Source organism: Triturus cristatus, chromosome 4_1 (assembly GCF_964204655.1).
Source record: "Triturus cristatus chromosome 4_1, aTriCri1.1, whole genome shotgun sequence".
In the NCBI taxonomy this organism is placed as follows: Eukaryota; Metazoa; Chordata; class Amphibia; order Caudata; family Salamandridae; genus Triturus; species Triturus cristatus.
The window spans coordinates 71,737,732-71,763,708 of record NC_140585.1 but is presented as its reverse complement, the minus strand read 5'-3'; the positions used below and the strand labels follow the sequence as shown (position 1 = coordinate 71,763,708).

The window sequence follows — 25,977 nt, the reverse complement described above, 5'->3', positions numbered from 1 at the left end:
TGTTTGACGACTTAATAGATCGGCTATGGTGTTTTGGACTCCCGGGACATGTTGGGCTAGGAGAAAAATATTCTGAGGTATAGTCCATCTCCAAATGCTCTGTGCTAGGTGAGAGAGCTGCAGAGAGTGAGTCCCGCCTTGTTTCTGTATGTAGTACATGGCAGTCATGTTGTCCGTGCGGACTAAGACAGTTTTGCCTGATATTTGCTTTTGGAATGCTTTTAAGGCTAGGAATATGGCTAGTAACTCCAGGTGGTTGATGTGGAGTAACTTTTGTTGAGGCGTCCACCTGCCCTGCATGGTGTGATGTAATAGGTGAGCTCCCCAGCCGGAGAGCGATGCGTCCGCTGTCATGACAATTTGAGGAACTGGCTCTAGGAACGGTCGCCCTTTGGAAAGGTTTTTGGTGTTCCACCACTGCAGAGAGCGAGGAGTGCGACCGTCTACCAACACCAGATCGGTTAGCTGACCTTGAGCCTGGTTCCATTGGCGTGCTAAGCACTCCTGTAGCGGACGCATCTGGATTCTTGCGTGAGGCACTATAAATATGCAAGAGGCCATCATCCCTATGAGTTGCATGAACACTCGAGTTGGAAGAGTGTGTTGAGGTTGAAATTTGGGGACGAGAGCTTGTATGCTTGCTATTCTGGCTGGAGTGGGATAGGCTAGCACTGTTGAGGTGTCTATTGTGGCACCTAGGTACTGATATATGTGGGAGGGTTGTAGGTGAGACTTGGGGTGGTTTACTGTGAACCCTAGGTCGTGGAGTAATTGGATAGTCGCGTAAGTGTGATGTAAACACTGGTTGTGTGAGCTGGCTTTTATGAGCCAGTCGTCGAGATATGGGAAGACGTGAATGTGTTGTCTTCTTAAGTGGGCTGCTACTACCGCTAGGCACTTGGTGAATACCCTTGGTGCTGTTGTGACTCCGAACTGGAGTACTTTGAATTGATAGTGCTGCCCGTTCACTACGAACCTGAGATACTTCCTGTGAGTTGCGTGAATGGGAATGTGGAAGTAGGCGTCCTTGAGATCTAGGGTAGCAAGGAAGTTGCCCTGTGAAAGAAGGGGAAGGACCTGCTGAAGTGTGACCATGTGGAAATGGTCTGAGTGTATGTATAGGTTTAGGGGTCTGAGGTGTAAAATAGGTCTCAGAGAGTCGTCTTTCTTTGGTATGAGAAAATACAGAGAGTACTGTGTTTTATTGGCGTAGGGGAACCAGTTCTATTGCATTTTTTGGTATGAGGGAGATTACCTCCTGCTTTAGCAGTGATAGATGTTCTTGTGACATTGGAGACTGTTTGGGTGGTATGTTTGGGGGGTAGAGGTAAGTTCGAGACAGTAACCCGATTGAAGTATTTGTTGCACCCACCTGTCTGTGGTGATGTTGGTCCAGACAGGAAGGAACTGTTGTAGTCTTCCCCCGACCGGAGTGGAATGGTCTGGGGGAAGCAGAGGTAAGTCATTGGGTAGGGGTGGAGCCAGAGCGGTTGTTGTTAGCCTTGCCTCTGCCCTTGTTATTGTTGCCTCTGTAACCTTCTCTCTGGTAACCTCTGGTGAAGGTGGACTGGGTGGGAGCCTTTTAAGAGGTGGAGGGGTTGTCTGATGAGTAGCCTCTGGAGTTGCCTTTATAGGAGGAGCGACGAAAAGAACATCTGGGAGATTGCGATTGCAAGGCTACCATTGACTTGGCTGTGTCCGTGTCCTTTTTCATTTTCTCCAGGGAGGAGTTACATTAGGGCCAAAGAGGTGCTCTTGGTCGAATGGTTGGTTCAGGATTGAACTTTGTACCTCAGGCTTAAAGCCTGAAATGCGTAGCCAAGCGTGCCTACGCAAAAGGACACTTGTATTTACAGCTCTGGAGGCGGTATCTGCCACATCGAGAACACAACGGATGGAGGTATTGGTAATTAGTTTACCCTCCTGTATGAGGTCGTTGGCTTTGTTTTTGTATTTGTCCGGGAGGTGCTGCAATAGGGACTCTAACTCATCATAGTATGCCCTATCGTATCTGGCTGGCAGGGCCTGAGTGTTGGCGATGCGCCATATGTTAGCCGCTTGTGAGGCTGTTCTCTTGCCGGAGGCATCCAAGAGTTTAGGCTCTGTCGGGTGGGGATGCGTCACCTGATGTTTGAGAGTTAGCCCTCTTTCTGGTATTGGATACCACCATGGAGTCTAATGGAACAGAGCCCCTAATGTAAGCTGGGTCTGTAGGGGCAGCTTTGTATTTTTTCTCTATGCGAGGGTTAATGACTCGAGCCCTAACAGGATCTTTAAATACATCTGGAGCATGCTTAATAACTCCTTAGAGCATGGGTAAAGTGTATGTGGACCTTTGGGTGTTGTCGAAAGTGTCCAACAAGAAATCCTCCTCCACGGGGTCTGTGTGTAGGTGCGACCCCGTGGTACTGGGCAGCTCGGTGTACGAGCTGATTGAAGCCCATGGTGTCCTCTGGTGGGGAAGGCCTAGATTGGTAGATGTCATCTTGCGGGCGAGTAGGGACATCAGGTGTATTATAGTCATCCCAGGGGTCAGGGGAATCAGGTGGATTGGGATCCCCTAGTGGCAGATCGTCCGCACCCCCCCTCGTGTCATCAGAGGTGTCATCATCGTCTACTGGTTTAGGAGATGGTGTAGAAGAATGAGGTGGGGGGAGGGGGAGGCAGAGGGGGGGAGGCAGAGGTGGGGAGGCAGAGGTGGGGGGAGGCAGAGGTGGAGGAGGTAGTGGTGGAGGAGGAGGAGCAGGGACTCTAAGAGGGGATGTAGCAATGTACCTCTTCCTTAGGTGGTGGAGCAGGTGTAGGCTTGTCCAGTGGTCTTTTCCTGGAACTTAGTGTCAATTGACCAGTTTTAGGGTCTTTAATCAGAGTTTTTTGTGCAGGGTCTGGTGGAAAAAGCTCTTCTGATGAGGGTTGGTTTTTCGGCGCCGAGTGTTTCGGTTCCGAGGGCTTTTTCGGCACCGGTTCCGGAGTGTCTTTGGGTTTGGACCCGTGTTGTTTTGCAGTCCCTGTATGTTTTTTCGGTTCCAATGATTTTTTCGGCTCAAATGATTTTTTCGGCTCCGAAGAGTGCGAGTCCGAACTCTTGTGGAGTGGCTTCTTGGTCGGCTTCGAGTGTTTTTTTGGTGCAGGCGAGTCGGTGCTCGTTGATTTCGGTGTCGAGGGCTTTGAGGTTGAAGCAGAGGTCGACACTGAGGAGGAGGGCGGTTTATTTTTCGGTGCCAGAGATAGAGTTTCGGCACCAGTGGCAGGCTGACTCGAGCCCGAGTCGCCTGAAGGCTTGGTAGGCTTCTTTGCCGGGCCAGAGGGCGAGGCGTGGGAAGCGGTGTGTCGGTGTGCACCTGGGCCCAAAGGTGAAGGTGTGACCGAAGCCTTTTTTGCAGGGAGGGGGTCGGGGTCGACGTCTTTACTTCGACCCTCTGCGCCGGAGTGACTTCTTTGACTTTGGAGTCATCGGCTTCGGAGGCGCCGACGAGGCTTTCTTCGACCTTCTCCGGCTCATCGACGCCCTCTTGGAAGATGTCATCAGGGACAGAGGTCGACGAGCGAGCCATGGTCTTCCGAGCTCGCCGATTCCGAATGGTCTTCTTGGAGCACAAAGAGGCACAAGCTGGACAGTCTCTGGCCTCGTGCTCCGGTGACAAGCAGAGGTTACACACCTCATGCAGATCGGTGTGGGGAAACTTCGACCCACATCGAGGACACTTCTTGAATGGAGTCCTTACCATGAGCCAGAGGCTAAGGCCCAGTCAGGCCCGAAGGCCTTCGTCGACGACCGGAATCGAAGACTTCGACTTGGAGAGATGCGCGACGAGTAGGGTTCGCGATCGAGATATTACCGTAGAAAGGATGAAGGATTGCGCGTCGGAATGGAATCGGTAACGGTTCGGAACTGGAGCGCGAGAAACACATCCGAGCCTGATGGCGGAAAAATCAATCTGAGGATGGAGCCAATGCCCATGCGCACTATGATCCAAAGGCAAAGACACCTATCTCGTGACTTCCAAAGACTTTCCAGGACAAAAACAAGTGCAAACATCCGGGCCCAACACCAGATGGCAATCTATGCTAAGTGTGTGATCTGCAGCTCATATGCCTCGAACACGTCAGTACCCACACAGGATATTGCCCACTAACCACAGACTGCCCCAGGACCCCCAGAAACATCTTAGAAGATGGCAGAGGGGCACAGTCCAACAGGCCCACATTCCGCCCTATAACCATGGCACAGGTGCTGCAAGAGGTAACAGAACACAACAGACTTGGAGGAACAGCTGTTCACCCAAAACAGCCAAACATGCAACCAGCCCCACATTCCAAATGTGCACCAGTCATCAGGTTTCACTGCCGCCATGCAGCCTCTGCATGCGTGCACATCTATTCACAAGAGGGGCAAAGAGTGCATGCCAGATAGAGGGGGTGGGGTGGGGTCTTACCGGAGATTCTCCTTCCCCTCTCCACTCGAGCCGGTTGGGAAAGAGGTAGAAATATCGCCGCTGCCACTGGAGCAGGAAGGGGTTCCCCATCTTGGACATGTAGCCATGCATGATGCAGTCCTTTCCTAGGGCGTACTCTGGGGTGCGAAGAGGAGAGTTTGAAGGACAGCAGACACGGAGGAAGGAGGAATAATACAAAGAGCAGTCAACAGGAACAAAAGAGTGGAATAAACATGAAGAAATCAGAGAGAGTATGAAAAGGCACCACAGGGACAACAAGCAAGACAAAAGAGCATTGGAAAGGAGAGGAAACGAAGAGGGAGAAAGAAGATTTGCGAGACAACAGGTAGGAAATGGCGATAAAATGGTTAAAGGGAGAAAAGAAAAAAGAATAGATCATGGGATGAAGGAAAGGGTGGTAAGAAAAGATGAGATAATTGCAGTTAACAGGGAAGAGAGCAAGAGGAACAGAAGAGAGGAGGGAGGAGACGGGTCATAAAAATAAACATAAAAGAAAGTTAATTTAACAATTCAACAAACAAGAAAAGAACAAAAGGAGGTAATATGGAATATTGAGAAGGGGAGGGACAGGAAGGAACAGAGGCTCAGTGTGCAAAAGATCAAGATCGCCGACTATGCTGGATGTAGTGCAGAGCCCTTGACTTCAAGGGGTGATGTTTGTGGGCAGTATGTAGATTAGAAGTCTAGCTGGGGTAGAGAATCCTTACTGTCTGACATCTATGCAGGGGCACAGGCCCCAGAGCACTAGTGTACGACACAGACCCAGGAGGGCAGAATCAATCAATCAGTATTTATAAAGTGCTGCTCTTCATCCCTGGGGGTATCCAGGCGCAGAGGTTTCAATGGTCTCAGTGTATAAGCCAGGTCTTGAATCCCCTTCTGAAGTCCTCCACACTAAATGTTTCAATACCACCAACTACATTCATTTTATCTCAGGTGTATGCACTGAATGTCTGACATGGATCAGCCTCATCGGGGAAGTTGATGGGAATGCATGCTCTGGGGCCAGAGTAGGATGGCTTGTTGCGCAACTGTGTGGGGTGTTGACTGACAAGCAGGCTGGGAAGACGCAAGAGGAGCATGCAGTGAGAGACACCCTGAAGGCAGACTAAGCACTGTGACTGTACATCTGCTCCTCTTACCTTCCTCGTGTCCCAGCTGTTTGTTCTTCGCCCTCTTGCGAATCTCCAGCCGGTCGGTCTCCATGTTCACCGCGTCAAACACTGTTTCCGCCACTTCCTGCTGCCACCGCTCAGAAATGGTGAGAGGAAAGTTCCTGTAAAGTTCCTGGTCGCTATCTAATAACTGGAAGCAAGAAAAGGGGCAGATCTTGAGGCAATGTAGACAAGAGGCAAGGAGAGACAAGACCTTGCCACAGAGCAGTCGCTAAATGCAGGGAAGTATGTAATTACTAACGTTTTAGCCATTTTATCAATTCCCTTATGGCAGCATTGTTGCTAAAAGGCTTACTTCAGGCAGATTGCATGTTATAATGGCACAGAAAGTGAATGAAAGTTAGGTGTTGTGAACTGGGAATAGTAAACAGGACAAGGGCATATCAGATAGTTTGATCGATTATATACAGAACAGTTGGTGGCGACCAGCTGTAGGCCGTATTTAAAGAGCCAGCAGTGGTCATTCCTGACCTTGCCAGATAACAAGGCTGCTGCTGATTCCCATCTGAGCCTCTCCCACTGCTGCACCTACCCATTACTGCAGTGGCCCATTTGTCAAGGCAGAGTTCACTGGTGCTAAGCACTGGAGATGCTGACGCAGGATGCCCACTGTCTTCAGGCATCCACTGCATTACAGGTGCTCTGTATGGATAGTCTGGGGTGGATTGTGGCCGATAAAGAGGAGACCTACACTAGCAATAAGTTTTAGTAAGGTCAGGAACAAAGGTCATTTTCATATATTTATTGTCTTTCTGCAATGGCACAGCAAGGAAAAAACAGAAAGACTGGAATGCAGTCCAGAGTAATTCCTGCTGGCTGATACTGCAGCTTTTCAACCATCACTTATTGTTCTTTTTAATAAGCAGCTACCCAAGAAGGACAGTTATAGTCAGAGATGACGTGTGCATTTAGCTGAGCTATACAGTACTCATATGGATTTTTTCTTTTTTACAGGGAGTGCACCCAAACCATTCTCAAGAAATTTAAGTCTGTTCTCGAAAAAGTAGGCTGAAACATGTCGACCTTTTTTTATGATCACCCACTGGATGTGAAGGACAGACTAAATTTCTTCAGCACATCTGACACTTTCAACCTTGTCCTGGTCCTGGTCCCAGTTTATAGTAAAAATGGCATCTCCAAGGGTCGGAGACAATTTGAATTCACTCTATGCACAGATCCCACCATGTCTCTTATGAGAGAGACTCTACCTCCTGGTGGAGGCGAGACCTTGTGATGATGCTACTGACTATTAGTACCCTGGTGGAGAATACATACCATTGAGGGTCTCAATACTATCTTGAGAAGAGACTAATTGCTTGAGAATGGTGTGGGTGCACTGACAGATTTTTTCAGATGTTAACCCAGGAAGCTGAGTGTACCTCCCGTGTATGCTTCTTTCTCCCTCATTGTTGATTTTGAAGCTATATAGTCCTCAAACTGCTCCTCGTCAATAAGTCCCAACAATGAGGAGACATTTCTAAGGGTGCCTGCGTTCCAAGCAGTTTGGCTAGACAAACCAGCTCCAGATGCCAAACAGAAAAGAATGGAAAAACATCTGTAAAGATGGCTCTGGATTCTGTAGGTTTTCTTCTTTTATTCAGAATACAAAGAAAACAGGAAGAGCTTGGGAGGGAGCTGCTTGTGGGATCGGAATTCAAATCACAATAGTAAACCTCCACATCAGAAACTCTACATTCCTATTTCCTCATGACATGCACAGTATGATTAATCTAAATTCTATATACCAAGAAAAACATCTTAAGTCTAGAGCAACACAAGTGCCAACACACCTCCTCCTAAGACAGCTTCCCTTAGATGCATCTTCCAAAATATAATAAAAATCAAAGATGAAAGACCATGAGAAACACACATGAAATTTTATCTGTATGTAAGGTTCATTACAAAGTCCTGCACTCTCACAACAACATTCTCTTGTGTTTCAATATCCTCACATCATGTGACACTTCATCACTTTCCAGCATTGGAAAGATATGAAACTAGGGACACTATATCTTTGTTCTGCCACCTACCATCATCCAATTTAACCACCTTTGTCATCTCTATCGCTCGTTTGGGAGCAGAAAATGTGGAATTGTCTTTCAGTATTATTCTTAAAAGTTTTACTCTCACATAATCTCCAACTGAAACCTCGGATTCCCTTATTCTTTTTCCACATATTTGGAGTGGGTATGTCATCTTTTGCTACCCATTTTTTGTAACTTTCTATCCGGTAGTGAAAATTCTCTCATCTAAGACTTTACCAGTTTTAATTAATGAATCGCCTCTTCTTACCAACACAAAAGGGCGAAACCCCTGTAATGGCATTAGGAGTAGTTCTCACAGGGCAAAGAAGCTTTCCTATCTTTTGTACACTATCCAAACTGTTAGTCCTTGCCAGTTGTAAATTGTCTTTGATAACTCTGTTAAAACTTTGTCAGACTACTGCTTCTCGAGGTGTTGGACCTGTCAGCCCTAGGGTGGTCTCCCCGTCGATTTTTGTATTGTGCCTCATTTTTTCCACCCTCATTTTTATGTTGGACTAGGTCTCCGGGCGCCTTTTCATTGCCAATCAGGGTTAAGGTGCAGGTGCTCCCTTCTCCCAAGATGGCTGCCACAGACCCCTGCTACTGCAGGGTGGTCGTTTTTCATAGTAGCACCCTAGCTGCCAGGAGCTGGCTGGGACCCACAACAATGTTGCGACTCCAGCCCGCCTTTTTGTCCCATAGGTAGAGTGGGGAAGCTCCTGGAATGTGCTGGAACCTTCTAGAAGGGAGGTGGGGTTTTACTTTTGCCGCCTTGGCTAGAGGTCACCTGACCTAGGGCTACTTAAGAGTGGGAGGGAAACTTTTGGGGTGAGTTGGCCATTGGGGTGAAGCAGAGCTGGAAGAATCCACCAGGAGTGTAGGCGGTAGGGCCTAGCCAGGGACTTATGCCTCTGACAGTAACAGGATTTAGGTACTGCCTCTTAAGTGAGTGAGGTGCCCTGTGAATCCCACTCATCTTGCCCAGTAGTAGGAGGACCCAGAGACTCTCTGCCAGCCTAACTAGGAAGGATCTAGTCGCCCTCTCCATTCCTACCCCCTGTAACAGAACCCCTTAAGGGCGCCAGATACATCTGCGCCACAAGACTTCATCTGTCAACTGAGAACTGAAACCTAACTGTAAGAACTGAGACTGCATGACAAGGACGAGCTGTAAGCCTTGAATGCCAGAGCTGAGACTGCATGTCCAAGCTGACCTATCGAACTAAATGCTAAACCGATTGCCAAACCACCGGGGATCGACCAGGTACTAGCGCTGTGACCCCCGCGCTCCCTGCCCTGGTCTGGGACCCCCGGCAGCGTGCTCCGCTGAGCACCATATCCCCATCCTTAACTTGAGCCCCCCCCCCTGCGACGACGAAGCCAGCGCACTCACCGCCGCGGCCTGGAGGCCTGGAGAAGTGCCCTGCTGTGTCGCGAGGCCCTGGAGAAGTGCCCTGCTGTGTCGCGAGGCCCTGGAGAAGTGCCCTGCTGTGTCGCGAGGCCCAGGAGAAGCCCGGGGCCCCGTCGCTGCCGTCGCAGCCGTGTGAGGAGGTGCGCAAGGTCGGGGCCGAGTTCCCCCATCGTCGTGAGGACGGACGCCTGCTGACGCCGAGATGGAGGTAAGCCCGGAGGCCGAGATCCCCCCTGGTGCGCCCCCTGCTGGTCTGGGAACCACACCGCACTTGGCCCGGGTTGTCCCCTCCGTGGGAGTCCCCTCCCCTGCCTGCGCGACGGAGAGACCCCGCCGAGGGATCCGTTCCGTGTCCCCCCTTCAGCGAGACTGAGTGCGGTGCCTTGTGAACTGCACCGGAGCATAGGGACTTGCTTCTCGAGTCCGGTAACACTCCCCGCTGGAAGCCTTCCGAAGTACTGACTGAGATTACCCTTGCGTGGCGCTTCACGCCAACGACTCCGCTTCCACGTCCTGAGAGACCGGGACTACGAGTAGCGCGTTGTGTTACATGCTCTGCTCAAAAGTATTTACATGCTCTGCTCAAAAGTATTTACATGCTCTGCTCAAAAGTATTTACATGCTCTGCTCAAAAGTATTTACATGCCAGTGATTACGAGTAGCGCGTTGTGTTACATGCTCTGCTCAAAAGTATTACATGTCAGTGATTACGAGTAGCGCGTTGTGTTACATGCTCTGCTCAAAAGTATTTACATGCCCGTGATTACGAGAAGCGCGTTGTGTTATATGCTCTGCTCAAAAGTATTACATGCCAGAGATTACGAGTAGCGCGTTATGTTATATGTTCCGCTTGAAAGTGTTATGTGTCATCCATTACGAGTAGCGCTTTGTTTGATATGCCTTGCTTCACAGTATTAAGTGCCATTGATTACGAGGAGCGCTCAGTTCTACAGGCTCCATGTTAACGTATCCAGTGTCACCCATTACGAGTAGTGCTCGGTGTTAGATGTCCTGTTCAGAGAAAGACCTTGCTTGACGCGCGCAGCGCTATAATCACCCGTGCTGAGCCATCTTCAGGAAGTGTATGTATAAGATTAGGCACTGCCTGTACATCGTCAGGATTGCCATATCTAGTGATTGGTGGTATTATAACACATGTATAGTCTTGCTATTTCCTGAACTGCAACTGACCAGCTCTCCTTGGATAAACTTGAAGTATTTGCATAATTTAAATGGTGTGGCGTCACTTATTGTGTGTGTCCCTAGTCCATGAGGAGTGTGTGGTGTATGGTTGCTTAACACATAGCCCTCTGGTTGCCCGACCGGCTCGTGCCACGTTACCGCCTATAGGGCCTGGTGACCCCAGGTTCCTACATTGTTGGCCAGCGGTGGGATCCTTAGGACCTGTGACCATACAGCACCCTTCCGTGAGGCGAAGGGCGCCACAATTAAACGCCTATCCTACATTTTTGTTCCAGGGCTCGACAACCATTGTTTGCTGGATTATTGGTTCCACTGTCCAGGTAGAGAGTGCAAGAAGCCTGGTTAGCTTTTAACTGTTGCCTACACCCTAGGAATTTTCTCCTTAGTGTCTAGGTCCCCACCTGCCAGAATGGAATCCCGGTTAGCTGACCTCGAGGGGTACACTGTGAAGCAACTAAGGGAGTTCGCGCAGGAGATGGGGGTGCCTGGGATGCGGAGGGCCAAAGGACCGGAACTCCGCACCGCCATTAGGGCATGGGTAGAAGCCCACCCAGAAGGGAGAGGGGAGGAGGGACAGGAGGCGCCAGATGCACCTCAGGAGGAGAGCGCCCAGGAAGTCCTAGACATTGTGAATGTAGACGTGTCCGAAAATGTGCCCCCAGGGAGTCGTACTGGGGCCAGTAGTAGGACGGGATCTAGGAGGAGCGCGTCTCCAGAGGAGTATGAGGACAGAAGGGAAGAGAGGCAATTAAGATGGGAACAAGCCAAGTTGGAGCATGAAAGAGAAAGGGAAAAAGAAAGGGAAAGGGCCAGATTGGAACAAGAAAGAGAGGATAAGAAATGGGCAATGGAGGAGAAGAAGCTGGCACACGAGCTTCAGTTAAAAGAGCTGGAGTTACGCACCCTCCAATTGAACGCGTCCAATAGGACAATGGTGGCAGCATACCCAAGGAACCTCAAGAATCGTAATTCTACCTACCCAAAGAAGTAATTGCCAATTACACGGTGGGGGACGACATCATGAAGTGGTTGGAGGCATACGAGGTAGCCTTAACGGCCCATGGGGTACCCGAGAGTAATTGGGGAGGTGGTCTCTACCGGTATATACCTCCCACTGTTAGGGACACCCTGCTATATTTGGCCAAGGCGGATCAGGTCAGGTATGCCCCCATGAAAGAGGCCTTGTTAAAGAAGTTTGGCCTTAACCCCGAGAAGTATAGGCAGAAGTTTCGTGGCAGCCATAAGCTGTCCACCCAGACATGGGTAGATTTTTTTGATTATGCGAGGAAGGCACTAGATGGTTGGGTGCGTGGCAGCGAGGTGCAGGACTACCAAGGGTTGTATGATCTTTTTTTAAGGGAGCACCTCTTGGATAAGAGCTTTCCGGAGCTGCGCCAACATCTGGTGGACCGCAAGCTGATGGATCCTCGAGAGCTTGCGGAGGAGGCAGATATTTGGGTGAGCACCCGGGTGTCTCACAAGGGCCCCGGGGGAGATGGCTCGAAGGGCGGACAGGGTTTCCCCCAGAAGAAAGAGGGGGGAGATAAAAAGGTGGAGTTCTCGAAAGGGCCCCAAAAAAGGTTTGGGAAGGGAGTAGGAACCCCACCCCCGTCCAATTCCACAAGACCCACTTACCCTGACAGGAGTCAGCAGCCAAGGATTGTGCGGTGCTACGAGTGTGGGGAGATTGGACACTACCGAGGAGATCCCAAGTGTCGCAAGCGACCCCCAGCCCCATTGGGCGGGAAAAGTCCCGGAGTGAGTAGTATAGCGCTTGGGGTGGAGCTGCCCTTAGATAGGGAAGGGGAGTGGACAGGCCTGACGCTGGTTTCACTCGGGGATAGAGAGGTGGTCCCCGTAGTGTCCCTGCCCCCGAACACTGCTAAATATCAGCAGAGGGTGAGAATTAATGGGGAGGAGGTGGAAGCTCTGAGAGACACAGGGGCCAGCATGACCACTGTCGTGCGGCGGCTGGTGTCCCCAGACCAAGTAGTCCCCGAGGAGTTCCATCCGGCCGTATTGGCTGACGGCAGTTTGAGTCACTATCCAGTGGCTCGTGTTCCATTCGAGTGGGGAGGAGTCAAAGGCCTATTGAGAGTTGCTGTGAGCCCTGCCTTGCCTGTGGGGTGTTTGCTAGGGAACGACCTGGAGCACACCAAGTGGAAGGATGTCGAGTTTCACGCTCACACCGAGATGCTGGGATTACCAGGGTGGACTTGCGTGAGCACGCGGTCCATGGCTGCCCGGCATGGAACTCACCCGGGGTTGGAGCCTGGAATTATGGCCCAACCCACAGCCAAACGTGGAAAGAAGAAGGTGGTGGAAGACATGCCCCGTGAGTCGGATGGGGAGGCCGGAGAGGTGCCCCCGGAGTCCGCGGAGGTAGATGTCGTTCCTGTGGAGGACTTACCGACCCTTGCTGACTGGCATGTGGAAGGGGGGCCTACCCGGGAGGAATTTTGTCAGGCACAAAGGGCGTGCCCCACGCTTGAAGGCATGCAGCGGCAGGCCGAAGCCCAAGTGGCCAGTCAGGAACTGGGAGGTTATCATGTGTATTGGGAGGATGGCCTCCTATAGAGTGAGCCCAGGGTGCCGGTACATGGATCTTCGAGGGCCACAGTGGTCCCCCAATGTTACCGGGCCTTTCTGCTGGAGTTAGCGCATGAGATACCCTTAGCCGGACACCTGGGTCAGGACAAAACCTTTGCACGGTTAGTCCCCCATTTTTATTGGCCCAGGATGAGGATTGCCTCAGACACCTTTTGCAAGACCTGCAAGTCTTGTCCGGCTAGTGGCAAGACTGGGACTAAGTTGAAGGTCCCGTTGGAACCGCTCCCCGTGGTCGGGACCCCGTTTAAGCGGGTCGGTATCGATATTGTTGGGCCATTGGACCCTCCGACCGCGGCGGGACACCGGTTCATTTTGGTTTTGGTGGACCACGCCACAAGGTACCCAGAGGCTATTCCTCTGAGGACCATCACTGCACCGGTGGTGGCGCGGGCACTGTTGGGGATTTTTACCCGAGTGGGATTCCCGAAGGTCGTGGTGTCGGACAGGGGCACGAATTTCATGTCGGCCTACATGCAGGCCATGTGGAAGGAGTGTGGAGTGACCTACCGGTTCTCCACTCCTTACCACCCCCAGACTAACGGACTTGTAGAGCGCTTCAATAAGACATTGAAGGGGATGATCCGAAGCCTTCCAGAGGGCTTGAGGCGTAAGTGGGACGTCCTCCTCCCCTGCTTGTTATTCTCCTATCGGGAGGTACCGCAGAAGGGAGTCGGGTTCAGCCCGTTTGAATTGCTCTATGGCCATCCCGTTAGGGGTCCCCTCAGTTTAGTGAAAGAGGGGTGGGAGAAGACTTCACAGAAGCTTCCCCGTGACATTGTCAGCTACATGCTGGCGTTCCGCAGCCAGATGGCCAAGCTGTGGAAGGCAGCCACAGAGAACCTGGAGGCTAGCCAGACCGTGATGAAGGAGTGGTATGACCGCAACGCTCGGACGGTCGAGTTAGACGTTGGACAGAAGGTGTGGGTTATGGAACCTGGGGAGCTTTGTGCCCTCCAGGACCGGTGGACTGGCCCATTCGACATTGTGGAGCGGCGAGGCCAGACCACGTACGTAGTCGATATGAAAACCCCCCGTCAGCCCCTCAGGGTGCTCCACGTCAACCGCCTGAAGCCGCACCATGAGCGATCAGAGCTTGCTCTCCTTATGGTGACGGATGGGAGCGAAGAGGAAGAGAGTGAGGCTCTTCCTGACCTTCTAGCGGTGCAAGAGAAGGATGGTTCGGTGGAAGGTGTAGTCCTCTCCCCATCCTTGACCCCAGAGCAGCAGAGGGACTGTCGCCATGTCCTGGGACAGTTCGCCTCGTTGTTCTCACTCACGCCTGGAATCACTCATTGGTGTACCCATGATGTGGACACAGGGGACAGCCCCCCGGTGAAGAACAAGTCTTACCGGCTCTCTGACCGAGTGAAGGATAGCATCCAGCGTGAGGTGGCAAAGATGCTGGGGGTGATAGAACCTTCCAGCAGCCCGTGGGCTAGTCCAGTGGTGTTGGTGCCGAAAGCGGCCCCACCGGGTACGACGCCAGAACTTCGGTTCTGTTTGGACTACCGGGGGTTGAACTCTGTCACGAAGACAGATGCTCACCCCATCCCACGTGCAGATGAGCTGGTGGACCGGCTGGGAGCAGCCCGGTACCTCAGCACCATTGACCTGACATCCGGATATTGGCAGATTGCCATGGCCGACGGAGCACGGGAGAAGACTGCGTTCTCCACCCCAGAGGGCCACTACCAATTTCGAGTGATGCCCTTTGGGCTCAAAAATGCTCCGGCCACATTCCAGCGGTTAGTGAATCAGGTACTATCTGGCCTGGAGTCCTTCTCAGCAGCCTACTTGGATGACATAGCTGTCTTCAGTAGCAACTGGGAGGACCATCTGCAACACCTCCAGGAGGTATTGCAGGCGTTGCAATGCGCTGGCTTAACCATTAAAGCCAGCAAGTGCCAGATTGGACAGGGATCTGTCGTGTACCTGGGACACCTGGTGGGCGGAGGGAAGGTGCAACCCCTCCAGGCCAAAATTGAGACCATCTTGGCTTGGGAGCCCCCCAAGACCCAAACAGAGGTTCGAGCTTTCCTCGGCCTCACTGGGTATTACCGCCGGTTCGTCAAGGGCTATGGTACTATCGTGACCCCCTTGACGGAGTTGACCTCAAAGAAACAACCTCGCAAGGTCATATGGACCGCTGCATGCCAAGAAGCCTTTGATACGCTGAAAGATGCGATGTGTACAGCTCCAGTACTGGCAACACCCGATTTCAGCAAGGAATTTATTGTACAGACCGACGCCTCAGAGCACGGCATAGGTGCGGTGCTCTCGCAACTCAACACCGAGGGCCAAGACCAGCCTGTGGCCTTCATATCTCGAAGACTCCTCCCTCGGGAACGGCGATGGAGCACCATGGAGAGAGAAGCCTTCGCGGTGGTATGGGCTCTGAAGAAGTTGAGGCCATACCTCTTTGGCACTCACTTCCTTATCCAGACCGACCACCGGCCCCTTCGCTGGCTCATGCAGATGAGAGGCGAAAACCCCAAGTTGTTGAGGTGGTCCATTTCCCTACAGGGGATGGACTTTCGGGTGGAACATCGGCCCGGAGTTGACCCCGCCAATGCGGACGGTCTCTCCAGGTTTTTCCGCCTTAGTGAAGAGAACTCCCTAGAGGTTGGGTAGCTCTCCCCTCTTTCGGCAGGGGGGACGCATGTTGGACCTGTCAGCCCTAGGGTGGTCTCCCCGTCGATTTTTGTATTGTGCCTCATTTTTTCCACCCTCATTTTTATGTTGGACTAGGTCTCCGGGCGCCTTTTCATTGCCAATCAGTGTTAAGGTGCAGGTGCTCCCTTCTCCCAAGATGGTTGCCACAGACCCCTGCTACTGCAGGGTGGTCGTTTTTCATAGTAGCACCCTAGCTGCCAGGAGCTGGCTGGGACCCACAACAATGTTGCGACACCAGCCCGCCTTTTTGTCCCATAGGTAGAGTGGGGAAGCTCCTGGAATGTGCTGGAACCTTCTAGAAGGGAGGTGGGGTTTTACTTTTGCCGCCTTGGCTACTTAAGAGTGGGAGGGAAACTTTTGGGGTGAGTTGGCCATTGGGGTGAAGCAGAGCTGGAAGAATCCACCAGGAGTGTAGGCGGTAGGGCCTAGCCAGGGACTTATGCCTCTGAGAGTGACAGGATTTAGGTACTGCCTCTTAAGTGAGTGAGGTGCCCTGTGAATCCCACTGATCTTGCCCAGTAGTAGGAGGACCCAGAGACTCTCTGCCAGCCTAACTAGGAAGGATCTAGTCGCCCTCTACATTCCTACCCCCCTGTAACAGAACCCCTTAAGGGCGCCAGATACATCTGCGCCACAAGACTTCATCTGTCAACTGAGAACTGAAACCTAACTGTAAGAACTGAGACTGCATGACAAGGACGAGCTGTAAGCCTTGAATGCCAGAGCTGAGACTGCATGTCCAAGCTGACCTATCGAACTAAATGCTAAACCGATTGCCAAACCACCGGGGATCGACCAGGTACTAGCTCTGTGACCCCGCGCTCCCTGCCCTGGTCTGGGACCCCCGGCAGCGTGCTCCGCTGAGCACCATATCCCCATCCTTAACTTGAGCCCCCCCCCCTGCGACGACGAAGCCAGCGCACTCACCGCCGCGGCCTGGAGGCCTGGAGAAGTGCCCTGCTGTGTCCCGAGGCCCTGGAGAAGTGCCCTGCGGTGTCGCGAGGCCCTGGAGAAGTGCCCTGCTGTGTCGCGAGGCCCAGGAGAAGCCCGGGGCCCCGTCGCTGCCGTGTGAGGAGGTGCGCAAGGTCGGGGCCGAGTTCCCCCATCGTCGTGAGGACGGACGCCTGCTGACGCCGAGACGGAGGTAAGCCCGGAGGCCGAGATCCCCCCTGGTGCGCCCCCTGCTGGTCTGGGAACCACACCGCACTTGGCCCGGGTTGTCCCCTCCGTGGGAGTCCCCTCCCCTGCCTGCGCGACGGAGAGACCCCGCCGAGGGATCCGTTCCGTGTCCCCCCTTCAGCGAGACTGAGTGTGGTGCCTTGTGAACTGCACCGGAGCATAGGGACTTGCTTCTCGAGTCCGGTAACACTCCCCGCTGGAAGCCTTCCGAAGTACTGACTGACATTACCCTCGCGTGGCGCTTCACGCCACCGACTCCGCTTCCACGTCCTGAGAGACCGGGACTACGAGTAGCGCGTTGTGTTACATGCTCTGCTCAAAAGTATTTACATGCTCTGCTCAAAAGTATTTACATGCTCTGCTCAAAAGTATTTACATGCCAGTGATTACGAGTAGCGCGTTGTGTTACATGCTCTGCTCAAAAGTATTTACATGCCCGTGATTACGAGAAGCGCGTTGTGTTATATGCTCTGCTCAAAAGTATTACATGCCAGAGATTACGAGTAGCGCGTTATGTTATATGTTCCGCTTGAAAGTGTTATGTGTCATCCATTACGAGTAGCGCTTTGTTTGATATGCCTTGCTTCACAGTATTAAGTGCCATTGATTACGAGGAGCGCTCAGTTCTACAGGCTCCATGTTAACGTATCCAGTGTCACCCATTACGAGTAGTGCTCGGTGTTAGATGTCCTGTTCAGAGAAAGACCTTGCTTGACGCGCGCAGCGCTATAATCACCCGTGCTGAGCCAGCTTCAGTAAGTGTATGTATAAGATTAGGCACTGCCTGTACATCGTCAGGATTGCCGTATCTAGTGATTGGTGGTATTATAACACATGTATAGTCTTGCTATTTCCTGAACTGCAACTGACCAGCTCTCCTTGGATAAACTTGAATAATTTGCATAATTTAAACGGTGTGGCGTCACTTATTGTGTGTGTCCCTAGTCCATGAGGAGTGTGTGGTGTATGGTTGCTTAACACATAGCCCTCTGGTTGCCCGACCGGCTCGTGCCACGTTACCGCCTATAGGGCCTGGTGACCCCAGGTTCCTACATTGTTGGCCAGCGGTGGGATCCTTAGGACCTGTGACCATACAGCACCCTTCCGTGAGGCGAAGGGCGCCACAATTAAACGCCTATCCTACATTTTTGTTCCAGGGCTCGACAACCATTGTTTGCTGGATTATTGGTTCCACTGTCCAGGTAGAGAGTGCAAGAAGCCTGGTTAGCTTTTAACTGTTGCCTACACCCTAGGAATTTTCTCCTTAGTGTCTAGGTCCCCACCTGCCAGAATGGAATCCCGGTTAGCTGACCTCGAGGGGTACACTGTGAAGCAACTAAGGGAGTTCGCGCAGGAGATAGGGGTGCCTGGGATGCGGAGGGCCAAAGGACCGGAACTCCGCACCGCCATTAGGGCATGGGTAGAAGCCCACCCAGAAGGGAGAGGGGAGGAGGGACAGGAGGCGCCAGATGCACCTCAGGAGGAGAGCGCCCAGGAAGTCCTAGACATTGTGAATGTAGACGTGTCCGAAAATGTGCCCCCAGGGAGTCGTACTGGGGCCAGTAGTAGGACGGGATCTAGGAGGAGCGCGTCTCCAGAGGAGTATGAGGACAGAAGGGAAGAGAGGCAATTAAGATGGGAACAAGCCAAGTTGGAGCATGAAAGAGAAAGGGAAAAAGAAAGGGAAAGGGCCAGATTGGAACAAGAAAGAGAGGATAAGAAATGGGCAATGGAGGAGAAGAAGCTGGCACACGAGCTTCAGTTAAAAGAGCTGGAGTTACGCACCCTCCAATTGAACGCGTCCAATAGGACAATGGTGGCAGCATACCCAAGGAACCTCAAGAATCGTAATTCTACCTACCCAAAGAAGTAATTGCCAATTACACGGTGGGGGACGACATCATGAAGTGGTTGGAGGCATACGAGGTAGCCTTAACGGCCCATGGGGTACCCGAGAGTAATTGGGGAGGTGGTCTCTACCGGTATATACCTCCCACTGTTAGGGACACCCTGCTATATTTGGCCAAGGCGGATCAGGTCAGGTATGCCCCCATGAAAGAGGCCTTGTTAAAGAAGTTTGGCCTTAACCCCGAGAAGTATAGGCAGAAGTTTCGTGGCAGCCATAAGCTGTCCACCCAGACATGGGTAGATTTTTTTGATTATGCGAGGAAGGCACTAGATGGTTGGGTGCGTGGCAGCGAGGTGCAGGACTACCAAGGGTTGTATGATCTTTTTTTAAGGGAGCACCTCTTGGATAAGAGCTTTCCGGAGCTGCGCCAACATCCGGTGGACCGCAAGCTGATGGATCCTCGAGAGCTTGCGGAGGAGGCAGATATTTGGGTGAGCACCCGGGTGTCTCACAAGGGCCCCGGGGGAGATGGCTCGAAGGGCGGACAGGGTTTCCCCCAGAAGAAAGAGGGGGGAGTTAAAAAGGTGGAGTTCTCGAAAGGGCCCCAAAATAAGTTTGGGAAGGGAGTAGGAACCCCACCCCCGTCCAATTCCACAAGACCCACTTACCCTGACAGGAGTCAGCAGCCAAGGATTGTGCGGTGCTACGAGTGTGGGGAGATTGGACACTACCGAGGAGATCCCAAGTGTCGCAAGCGACCCCCAGCCCCATTGGGCGGGAAAAGTCCCGGGGTGAGTAGTATAGCGCTTGGGGTGTAGCTGCCCTTAGATAGGGAAGGGGAGTGGACAGGCCTGACGCTGGTTTCACTCGGGGATAGAGAGGTGGTCCCCGTAGTGTCCCTGCCCCCGAACACTGCTAAATATCAGCAGAGGGTGAGAATTAATGGGGAGGAGGTGGAAGCTCTGAGAGACACAGGGGCCAGCATGACCACTGTCGTGCGGCGGCTGGTGTCCCCAGACCAAGTAGTCCCCGAGGAGTTCCATCCGGCCGTATTGGCTGACGGCAGTTTGAGTCACTATCCAGTGGCTCGTGTTCCATTCGAGTGTGGAGGAGTCAAAGGCCTATTGAGAGTTGCTGTGAGCCCTGCCTTGCCAGTGGGGTGTTTGCTAGGGAACGACCTGGAGCACACCAAGTGGAAGGATGTCGAGTTTCACGCTCACACCGAGATGCTGGGATTACCAGGGTGGACTTGCGTGAGCACGCGGTCCATGGCTGCCCGGCATGGAACTCACCCGGGGTTGGAGCCTGGAATTATGGCCCAACCCACAGCCAAACGTGGAAAGAAAAAGGTGGTGGAAGACATGCCCCGTGAGTCGGATGGGGAGGCCGGAGAGGTGCCCCCGGAGTCCGCGGAGGTAGATGTCGTTCCTGTGGAGGACTTACCGACCCTTGCTGACTGGCATGTGGAAGGGGGGCCTACCCGGGAGGAATTTTGTCAGGCACAAAGGGCGTGCCCCACGCTTGAAGGCATGCGGCGGCAGGCCGAAGCCCAAGTGGCCAGTCAGGAACTGGGAGGTTATCACGTGTATTGGGAGGATGGCCTCCTATAGAGTGAGCCCAGGGTGCCGGTACATGGATCTTCGAGGGCCACAGTGGTCCCCCAATGTTACCGGGCCTTTCTGCTGGAGTTAGCGCACGAGATACCCTTAGCCGGACACCTGGGTCAGGACAAAACCTTTGCACGGTTAGTCCCCCATTTTTATTGGCCCAGGATGAGGATTGCCTCAGACACCTTTTGCAAGACCTGCAAGTCTTGTCCGGCTAGTGGCAAGACTGGGACTAAGTTGAAGGTCCCGTTGGAACCGCTCCCCGTGGTCGGGACCCCGTTTAAGCGGGTCGGTATCGATATTGTTGGGCCATTGGACCCTCCGACCGCGGCGGGACACCGGTTCATTTTGGTTTTGGTGGACCACGCCACAAGGTACCCAGAGGCTATTCCTCTGAGGACCATCACTGCACCGGTGGTGGCGCGGGCACTGTTGGGGATTTTTACCCGAGTGGGATTCCCGAAGGTCGTGGTGTCGGACAGTGTGGAAATATGGATTTTTCTGGTCAGTTATGTCCCCTATCTTGGACCCCAACGGTTCTATGTGCATGTCACAAGTACATGTATGTTCCCTCCAGTTCCAGTTATGAAGACGCAAATACATGTGCATCCACCGTCAACATGTCCTCTGTCAGATCCGCCATGAATAGGCTGGATATTCCATTCCTAAGTACAAAAGGCCACCGGCTTTATATGGCTCACTCATGCCATTTTACAGTCCAGGCAAGTAGGCCCTGATTCTGTCATCAAACTCTTCTTGCCTTCTGCCTCTGAAAGCTCCAGTCTGAGCCTGCATCTGTGACCATGAACTTTGTCTCATTCTCTGCGCGGCTCACGAAGCCTGACATCAGCCTATTCTCTGCCAAGAACTGTATTTCACCTTCGAATTATCTGCTTCCCCCTCAGCCGATGCATTCCTGCCTAGTAGCTTAAGTAAACATTCTTCCAGTTACCGAGCAAAAGGCCGGTTTCTCTGTCTTAATGCAAGTAATTCATAGTCCTGTTACTATGGAAGATTCCTGCCCTCGCATTTAGTGTAGACACTTAGACGCTTGTACACGCACGCACAGTCAGTATAGAATAGATTCTGTCCGAGAGTCCTTCCTTTATGGATAACATAGTTCTTTAAACATAGGATGTTAGATATGATTTGGGATTAGGTTGACTTGACCCCTCAGACTTCTTGTCTCCACATGTAGAGCTAAATGTCAAGTCCCCTTCACCCCCTAGTTACACGTCAATTACACGTCATGCTGCTGCGCGCGCATCTATGCCAAGTATTATCTTATAGATCCACCTATAGGTGACATCACCACCAATTATGTTCCTTTTTACTCCTTGTTCCACCCATTTTCGGTTACGTAGACAATTCGTCATTTTCCTTATCAATTGTTACGCCTATTGCATTCACTTCATTGTAATGTATGTATTATAAAAGCCATTTCATGTCAATAATGTGTGTGCTTCACTTCCTGAACCTTCGTGGTGACGGAACATTGGGAGCAACCGATTATAATCGAATTAATGGAATAAAGCCCATTCCGAACCTCTAATACCACGGATTCTGCCTCTCATTTTATTGAGCTATTTTACTATGTTCCTGTATCAAATTCAGTCCCGGTAAAGGAGAAATATTTACCACATGATGGCGCCCGAACAGGGACACTTTCTCATCTCACGCGCCGGCGGTGCGTTGCAGGCCCGGTCTCCTGCCACAGCTGGACGGACAATAACGCGTACCAGCAGGATTTCCTGTATCTCCCTCCGGTCAAGCGGGGGCGACTGAGACTGCGATCAACACCCAGACGAGGCGGTGAGAAGTGCGAAGTATCCCGACCAGAGCCTAGCTGAGAGAGCAAGATCCGAGGTATACAGAGACCCACCAGTCCGAAGTCAAGCCCAGTGTCCGACGAGTCGAGTCGAGTCCAGTCCGGTTCAAGTTCAAGTTACTGAGGCCTTCCGTTTCCGAAGCTACCCGGTGAGTACCATTGCTGGGGAGGCATTTCTGACGTGCACATAGGTTGTGCCGGTCAAGACGGGTTTGGGTACACAAATCCGGTCTGCACTGTTTTAGCAGTGTATCTGTACTGTTTAGCAGTATATCAAGTATTCCGAAGTATCTAGTTATTGTCAAGAATTAAGCTTGGTGATTAGTTATGCAGACGATCATCATTGTTGTTTCAGTTAAAGGTTTAATGTTTAAATGTTTAATGTGTTTAAGTATGTTCTGAATATCGTGGTATGAATGACTGTTCATTATCGTGTTTATTGTATTAAGTCTGTTCAAATTCAAGTATCAGGTCAGTTGGTCAAAATCAAGTATAAAGTCAGTTCTCAATATGCCGCTCTTTTCGAAATTAAGACAGATCACTACCAGAAAAGGGGTTCTCGAAGAAGCCGTTCCTATTCCTCCTAGGGACACTCCAGGGCACTTTATGTATCATAAACATGGCCTAGATGCTATATTATTTCTTGATTTATGGGTAGACTATACCAAGGGATTACCAGAAAGTCAGAGGTGGCCCACAGCGGGAACCTGGGATGCAGAGTGCATCATGAAAGTAGAAGAAGAGTTATGGAAAAGGAAAGTCAGACAGTCACAGAAAGAGGCCATTGAATTATGGCGTAAAGAATCACATAGACGAACAGAAAAAGCACGTAGACAGGAAGAGAAAAGTAAAGAGAATTCCAATAAAGTTCGAGAGAATCTATTAATTGAGGAAGGTATCCGAGTGAAATCAGAACAAGTAGACAGACAAAGAAATGCCCTTATGAATGGTATGTATCCCCTTCTGGACGAAGGATTACCTAAGGCTACTCCAGAAACACCAAAAGACTTGCCAACCCCATTGTTCCCAATAAAGGTACATCCTAAGGGGCATCCTAGAACCGCAGAAGATGTTTTTCTTTCCTCATATTTAGATGACGCAGCTCCCGAGTATGCTAATTCCGCCCCACATAGACCGCATACCAGGGAGGTTCAACGCCAAGATCCAGTGCCCGTATCCCTACAGCAACAAATCGAGTCACAAGTTCCGGCAAGCACATCTGTTTCTGTATCCGCTCCTACAGCTACTTCTATGGCTGTGTCCACACCTGTAGTTGCTGTGTCACGTTCGACGAATCCTTTCACGCCCGACACCCCAGATGGGGCTGCGGGAGGAGCTACCAATATCTTTTCTACGCCACCCAGAATAAATAAACTTACTTTTCAAGAGTCAGCGCATTCACGTACACCCAAACTCCTTAGTGCCCGTGCGCTTAAGGAACTTCTTATAGATTGTAGATATGACCCGGTGCCTGGAAAGGAGGACGAAATGACCCTAGCATCATTGCGTATCAGACGAGCCGCAGTGTATTTAGCGAAGTTACCAGGAATGACTGCGCATCTAGATAATATATATCATTTTGTCCAAACAGGGCGAGATCCAGAATGCATTTACAGAGCTATGGAATACCAGAAAGTAGAGATACAGGGGGAACTGTTACGTTTCCTCATAAACTGTGTGATCAGAAATCAAGACCGACCGGGGGTAGACCCGGAAGCAATGAAAATTCTTACAAGATGGAGCCAGAATATATCAGAAGGGAGACATGATAAACAAAATTGTATAATAGCCATGTGCCGAAAGATCCGTAAAGAAATAGAACGCCTACACGAAGAGCGATTAGAGGTAGACGAGTTCGAACAAAGCGAGGAAGAAGGGTCAGGACTGCCCACAGGACAGTCGGACACCATAGCCTATGTAGGTAGAGGAAGATCTTGTAATAGGAATCAGACTAGATATCATACTGACTCAATACATCCGATATGTCCAGATAATAACAGGAATTTTCAAATACCTATAATTAATATAAGGTCTAACGAGCATTCGTTCCAAACCGCCGACAAACTACTCCGAGAACGAAGGGGTTATCATTTCCTCGATTCTATGGATGAACAAGATTTAGCCAGGGCAGCTGTCCATTGGGTGGACAGTCCCGGAAAATATAGTGATGATACAGTAGTACGCACATTTTTGAATCTTACCCCAGATGAACAAAGGTTAGCTGGGATTTATATGATTCAACAACTCATTATACTATATCGGAGTCAGCATTCGGACCCTGGTCCCTTGCCTGACATACTGACTGAATTACTTATGAATAAATGGAGAGGTCCAGGTACTGAATTAATTAAAGAAATTCTAGAATCAAGAAAGCAGTATATTCTTTTTGTATGTTCAGAACATGTTCCATTGTCCGTCAAGGAAAGAACTACGTATCACATAGATAGACAGAATCCCTTACGAGAAGTGCACCCAATAAAGGGTGAGGACAATCAGTTTAAACGCGTATTTGTATATACGCCCATATCGAAAATAGAATTGTTACAAATGAAGAAAGTGGTACCCAGTCATGACAAAGACCCAGCGGGTTTTCACCGAGAAATTAAAGACATGTTACTCATGGGAGAGTATACCTATCCCGACATTATGACAATATTAAAGGTGTTGATGCCTGCTGGCATTTATGAAAAACTCAAGGAAAAAGAGTGGGAGGTAGGTGACCAAAAGATAGAATGGTCAGTGTTAGAAGCGGAAGAAAAGGCCCGAACTGCAGGAGCAGGACTTGGGGATAAAACTAAAGCACTACCAGGATTACTAGTACAGGTACTGCCACGTCTATTAACTACGAAAAAGGAAGATTGGGGTACAATTTCAGCCTGTAAGCAGAAGCAAGATGAAGACACTAGTGATTACTATGCCCGATTTGAAAAATGTTTTGGTATAAATAGTGGCATAAAAGCAAGTAGCGAATCATACCCGCATCTGTTTGTAACAAAGTTAGTGGAAAATGCCCTGCCCCCAGTAAAGAATAGAGTATTAAAATTCGAAAGTACCTGGCAAGGTAACACTCCATCACAAATGTTACAAATGTTACAGTACCATCACAATAGAATTAGAGAAGAACAAGAACATGAACACAGACGCATGAAAGACACGAAAATGAAAATGTTAGTTTCCCAGACAGTTCCAGCGGAAGGGCATAAAAAGGGTATGACACATTCCGATTCAGCAGGACCTGTAAAAGGGACATGCAATTATTGTAAAAAGCCAGGCCATTACGTACACGATTGTCCAGTTTTAAAACATAATATCGCCATAGGTAAAACACAAGAAAGATCACGGCCACTCAGACAAGATCAGAATGAACAAGGAGCTATGCAGCATGCCCAGGCCATGCCAGCCGCACAACAGCCCATACAGTTTGTGCCAGCTGCACCACCGTTACCTGTTACTGCCACACAGACAACAACACGACAAATGTATCAGACCGCACAGTATGAATATCCCGAGTATCAGCGTTACGCATGAACAAGCCTAGAGAGGGAAGTTGACTTACCCCTTATTGAAATCCCAGTAGACCAAGAAGGACCTTATGTACATAGTGAATTATTAGGCCAAGATAGAAAATTTCTACTCGATACAGGGGCAAGTCGAACGACCATAAAACGTAGTGAAGTTCCAGGGGCACCCCTCTCAGGCTCACAGAATATTTCCCTTGGTTTTTCAGGAAAACCTATTGTTAATGAAGTGTCACAGCCTCTGCCACTTACGATAGGACCTCTGACCCGAACTACAGATTTATTGCTTACTAAATCATGTCCAGAAAATCTGTTAGGAATTAAAACATTGAAAGCTCTAGGAGCCATAATATGTTGTTCTCCGGAAGGTGTAAGGTTGTTTCTACGTGATTTTAAAGGTCACTATGTGTCTAGAGACATGGATCCCCGACTGCAGATTTTAC

General features: G+C 50.8%; 1 protein-coding gene across 1 annotated transcript in view; it reads right to left on the bottom strand.

Annotated features, from left to right (window-relative positions):
* GRK2 (G protein-coupled receptor kinase 2) overlaps nt 1-25,977 on the bottom strand; it is a 345,084-nt gene that overhangs the window by 41,659 nt on the left and 277,448 nt on the right. Inside the window, exons 18-19 of the mRNA XM_085651617.1 lie at nt 5,600-5,762; nt 4,437-4,573 (exon numbers count right to left, since the gene is read on the bottom strand). Of these exons, the coding sequence (XP_085507743.1) occupies nt 4,437-4,573; nt 5,600-5,762 (300 nt within the window). The remainder of the gene's footprint in view (nt 1-4,436; nt 4,574-5,599; nt 5,763-25,977) is intronic.